The 5794-nt window shown below is 39.7% G+C and overlaps 1 protein-coding gene across 1 annotated transcript; it reads right to left on the reverse strand.

The window, feature by feature from the left end:
- Positions 1 to 887: 887 nt before the first annotated feature.
- TMEM17 (transmembrane protein 17) lies at positions 888 to 5019 on the reverse strand. The gene is made up of 4 exons (XM_083379909.1): positions 4795 to 5019; positions 3934 to 4037; positions 3532 to 3645; positions 888 to 2209 (listed from the first exon to the last, which is right to left on the reverse strand). Exons 1-4 carry the CDS (start codon positions 4901 to 4903, stop codon positions 1856 to 1858), a joined length of 681 nt encoding a protein of 226 aa, XP_083236035.1. The 5' UTR covers positions 4904 to 5019; the 3' UTR covers positions 888 to 1855.
- Positions 5020 to 5794: the final 775 nt, after the last annotated feature.

Below are 5794 nucleotides of genomic sequence, written 5' to 3' on the forward strand. Positions count from 1 at the left end.
TGCAGCCAAGGCTTGGTGGTACATAGCTTTGGTCTTTCCAACAGAGATAGGGTTCAGGAACTTATGCAGTAATGAAATGCTCTAGAGAGTACATCGTCTCTCTTAACCTATAAGAACATTATTAGAATCCCTTAAGCATTACACATACATGCACACACACGTGGATGCAGGCATATACTCGGTTTTGTTATAGAACTGGCCAGGGGGTTGTGGAAGACAGGAGTGCTTGGCATACATTGATGGCAAAGTGCCCAAATAAAGATTTTCTCACAGAAACCCTTACAGCTCTTCCTTTTATCCTTTGCCAGCATTTCATCATATGTCACCTCAGCTGTCCTTTTGTTGGCAATTAGGTTATGAGTCAAACATGACTTGCTGCATGGCGGCTAACTTTTTTATCTCTGGTTGCTGTCATCCGGTTCTTGTCTGATTTCAAAGTTAACATCCTTATCTTAACTAGCTTGCTTGCTTAGCCACATATTTCCATAGGGTCAAATTTTGGGCATTCTACTTCATCTGCTTCTGCCTACATTCTAATTTTTGTAACAAAGTAGGATGTGAATATTTTTAACTTTTTAAGTAGTTAATTTTGTCCATTTTGCAAAATTTTACTTTTAAATACTTTGCACTCTTACTGGGAAATAGTTGAGCTATTATTCCTTGTTTATAGATCATAACACTATGTACAGTATATGAATAGATCTTGGCTTCACTGTGTATAAATTGCTTAAGACTACTCTCCTTTAAATTATACAGAAGGGATGATGCCTCCCCTTTCTGGAAAATAAACATGGTAAGATATTTGATTGTAATTTTTATAGCATCTTTCAATGAAAAGTGCTAGTTTGTTTTTAAAAGGTTAAAACTAGAATATACTAAAAGAATGTTTAAAAAAAGTTTATTGTTTACAAAATAGTTCCATAGAATCTTTTAAATACATATCTCAAAATAAAAACAATTTTGTTTAAAAAAACTTTAGCCACTAGGGCAAGGATTTCTATAACGTCATATTTTTTTGGAACCTTTTAACTGAATTTATAAAAACATGTTTTAGAGTAATCTGGTGAGAATTAGATGCTTTTTGTTTTGCCTGAAGAGTTATATTTTGACTTGTTAAAGGTGTTATATATTTCTGCTAAATCTTGTAACAAACATATTTTCGTCACTGGCAACCCTCCTGATATGCCAGCAAGTTTGAACCAGCAAAGAAAGTGAGAATTTGCCTGGTTTTTTTTCCTTATTCACTCCCCAACTCAGGGAGAGGGGTGTGTGTGTGTTTATTTTAAAAAGGGGGTGCTAATTTCAGAAAAATTGTAGTGTCATATTTTTGCTTTAAAAGTCGTATTTTTCATTTAATTGGTTCTATTTAAATGATTTTAAGGTCATAAAGGCTTTCATATTTCTAACAGTTTTAGGTTATAGAAATCCTTGCCTTATTAATCACTTTCCAGGTGTCCATAAAGGATTGTGAAATCTGAATGCTGCTTCAGACCATGTTTTTTTCTCCACTGAAAAATGTCTGCGTATGAATACATGTTGAAAAAACAACAGATTAAGATAGTTACAGTACAGATTCCATAACAGATGAGCAGAAATGAGCGGAAGACTGGTCCACTAAAAAAATCATGCTTGCAAAAGATGGTCCAGTGTACTACCCAATGACAATTTTTTCTAACACTTCCCACTGCATCTGAATCAGTCCACAGTGAATACCTTGTTGATATCACTCCTCTAAGTCTGTGCTATCCAGAACTAGGTGAATTTCTCAAATCCTATAAAACTCACATAGTTAAGGCAACAAGCAGAGGAGCTTCAATTGGGTGTGTGTGTGTGTGTGTGTTTGCTCTGCTTCACATCAGGCTCTCACTGCAGATTCCCAAACACCAGTTGTTGAATGAAATTCTCCTACTTGTTGCCCCATAATCCCTGCAGCTTCCAGTCTCCTTGCCTGGCAAGCTAAGTTATCAGAGGGTAGATGAGCATCTAACCGGTCAAACTCATGAAGATGGAAACGAGTTGCCAGTTGGTTCACCATTCTTTTGAGAGCAAGGAATGCACTAATAACTTGGAAGACAAGAAATACTATAAAAATTATATTGACTGCTCGTTCCAAGGGTTGAATCCTTAGTCCTTCATTTAAAAGTAAGAAAAGAATTAGGGGCACTTGCAGAAGAAGACTCAGGAGCCAAAACCCAGCTAGTTCAGGAACCTATAAAGAGATGGGGGGAAAAGGAATAAAAATATTGTATCAATCTATCAACATAATTCAAAGAGCAAAGTGGTACAGGAAATCTATTGAACTGTATCAGTGCCCAAGATATAAACACAGAAAGATATAAATTCAGAATTATTTCAGTGGACAGTGCTATTGTACAAGAGTCCAATTTATACTTTTAAACATTCCAAATACTATTTTGGTATATTATTAACTCTTACTGTATTTCAGGAATTCAGAGGACTTTGATCTTATTTAAATAAGCCCTACCACAGCTGTGAAATTCTGAACAGTAGTAAACCCATATATTGAAAGAGCCAACAGAACTTGTCAAACTTTGAGTCTATTGCAACAGAAAAAAAATATGAAATAGACATAGGAAATATACATCTTTTCATGTTACATATTGCTGTTCTCAAGGAAATCAACATGATTTCAATGTTTAAAAAAGGATCAAGAAGAGATGAAGAAAGTTATAAGCAAGTTAGCTTAAATCCATTATGTCTCCTTATCACAGAATTCATATTGTTGGAAGTCAGATGGTATATAAATGTAATAAATAAACACTTCAAAGGTATCAAGAATATAGAATATTTTATTTATTTATCAAGCAATCAAAATTATACAGTTCCCAATCTTCCCAAAAGGGGACTGTGGGCAGCACACAACGATAAATAAAAAAGAAAATCTGAAAGTCACAGCAATAAATAACATAAAAACAAAAATACCTCGGGTGAAGGAAGGACAAAAATGGCTCTTCAGCAATTGAGCCATTGGGACAGATCTCCTGTTCCCTTGGAACTCCAGGCCTGGCAGCAGAAACAGGTCTAGAGGTTTTTACAGAAAATCAAAAGGGATGGGGCCAGTCTAATTTCAGGAGGAAGGATGTTCCATAAGACAGGTGCCACAGCAGAGAAGGCATGTCTTCTGGCACCACAAGATGTAGGTCACTATCCTACAGTACCTGCAGCACATATTTTATGTGAGATCTAACGGGGCAGGCTGATGTAATTGGGGAGAGACAGTCCCTCAGACAACGTGGTCCCATGTCATGAAGGGTGTTAAAAGGTTAAAACCACCATCTTCAATTTGGACCCTGAAGCAAACTGGTAGCTCACAGACCACAGATGTAACATTTGCTGCCCTAGGAGTGCACATAACTGTCCATGACACTGCACCTGGCTAAACTAAGAACAAATTAGACTCAAAGATGGCCCTGAATTTAAATTATAAATTTTCCAGTGTTTTTTCTTTTTCAAAGAACTATATCCCATTTATTTAGAAAAGTGGTTCTTAAGTACGTGAAGGACACCTACCTTCTCCTGCAAATTTCCCATGTATCCAAGGTACAGACGTATAACCTCAATTAAAGATGCTAATATAATGCTTGTCACAAGGATGAATTTGTAGTAATCCGGTAAGACTGAATACTAGAATTGAGAAGAGAATGGAAAATAAATACTCCTCTTGGACAAAGTAATTTTATGTATGAAATTGTCTTTTTGTAAACCATACCTCACTGAGAAGATACATGTTTTCTACTAACTTGCCTACTGTACCTCTCGATCCATCTGCATCAAACATACCACTCAGAATAAGATCAGTGGAAATCTTTTTTGCATTATCATAGGGGTATGGTAAAAAGCAATAATCAAACACCTTTACAAGAATAACAAAATTCAAAATAAGAGGTGCATCTATCACCTTTTAGATCTTACCTTCAGCTGCAACATGGCAATACTGCTTGCCCACCAAAAAGGGAAGAACCAGAGGTTGAAATACAGGGACATCTGTAAGGGCAAACTGGAGACTATTTCATTATCTGAAGAGACAGGAAAACAGCCATGAGGAACCTGTGAGGTACAGCATATTCTGCTGGCAGGAGCCCTTATTCTCTTCTGACCTAAACACATCTGTAAGTTTGTGCTGAAACAGGGGCTTCTAAGGACTGCCATTCCATAGGTCAGACACATTTTTGAACCTGTGTTTAGAGTTGAGGGAGGGTAAATGGTCTGCATTCAACCTCTGGTTTTACACTGTGCCCCAAGTGCAGGGGTAGGCAACCTCGGCTCTTTTATGACTCATGGACTTCAACTCCCAGAATTCCTGAGCCAGCTTGGCTGGCTCAGGAATTCTGGGCGTTGAAGTCCATGAGTCATAAAAGAGCCGAGGTTGCCTACCCCTGCCCAAGTGGTAATATTTTCCATATGTTGTACCTCTTCTAGGCTAAATATGGTCATTATCTTTAGTTCACATCTTGGGCTGCAATAGAGATTACTTGCAGCTAGTCTTTTTGCCAATAGTGTCACATTAAGAAAAGGAAAGGAACGTTTGAATAGTTTATATACTTGTAAGGATTGGTTTTGGAGGATGGTGTAATTTTAAACAAGGACTATCCTTGATTTAAAAGGTTCTCCAGACAGAGCCCAGAAGGCTCCGGGATGAAGCCCTAATCGCGGTTTCGCGGTCCAACAGGAAGTCTGGCAGCAGCTTCGCAGGAGCCACCGCATGAATGGCGACAGTGCCAACACCACACCGCCATCTTTGTAGCTGGCACAACGCCGGAGCCGCTCCCTCACCAATGTGGTTGGCATCGCCTCTGTTTTCGGGTCCCGTGCGGTTGTTGTCCGTAAATACAGTTCGGCTGAAGGAACTCAGCCGCCTTCTCACCGGCTCCGGCAACGACATGGAGCAATGCGGACGGCCGCTCGAGAGCCGTTGCTAGGGCAACGAGGCCCGTCTGAAGTTCTTGACGCAGTGTCAGTACTGTACAAGCCCGGTCGCCTGGGGGAATTGGCGCTTGGTTACAACTTCCGGTTCCGATGCTCCGCCCGACACCGGGCAAGAGGGCGAGCCAACCCTTGACGTCCTATTGCAGGGGTCTTCAAACTTGGCCCTTTTATGACTTGTGGACTTCAACTCCCAGGATTCCTCAGCCAGCATGCCTGGCTGAGGAATTCTGGGAGTTGAAGTCCACAAGTCATAAAAGGGCCAAGTTTGAAGATCCCTCTATTCTATCTTAAGAGAGGTTATTTTTGCAGAGAAAGGAAGGAAGATTTCGCCTGGTGTGTTCTCTTAGATGAGGCGGCTCCCTGCTTGGTTTTGCTTGCAAAGAAAATTGGGACCTGGAACGGAAGAAGGAAATAGAAGTCTGGCAGGCATTCGTTTGGTTCATTTGCAAAAAAAAAAAAGTTATGAAGAATAAATGCCTAAAAATACTGGCGGCGCTGAGCGGCCATGTGGTTCTGTAAAACGCTAAAGAGAAGTTGCCGTTCTCATTAGTGAAGCCAAAGACAGAAGGTGCTCGTAAACGAGGCATTGGAAACAGCACCGTCAGGAGTTTAAAATTGCCGAAATAAAGTTTACTGAGTCTTACTACTAGGGCTGCGTTAGAGGAATTGCTTTTGATGCCTGAGTTTTAAGCAGGGCAGCGTGTTTCTGAAACGGCTCAAGCATCTTAAGGCAATTAACAGTGAATTCCTTCGGAATTGTTCATCCAATAAGTTTAAAACCAGAGCTTCTGTGAGCATCTTGCCAACGTAGTCATAAATCCCCTTTGAGTTGAGCTTGATTCGGGTG

The sequence above is a fragment of the Vipera ursinii genome, assembly GCF_947247035.1.
Source record: "Vipera ursinii genome assembly, chromosome: 1".
Lineage (NCBI taxonomy): Eukaryota > Metazoa > Chordata > Lepidosauria > Squamata > Viperidae > Vipera > Vipera ursinii.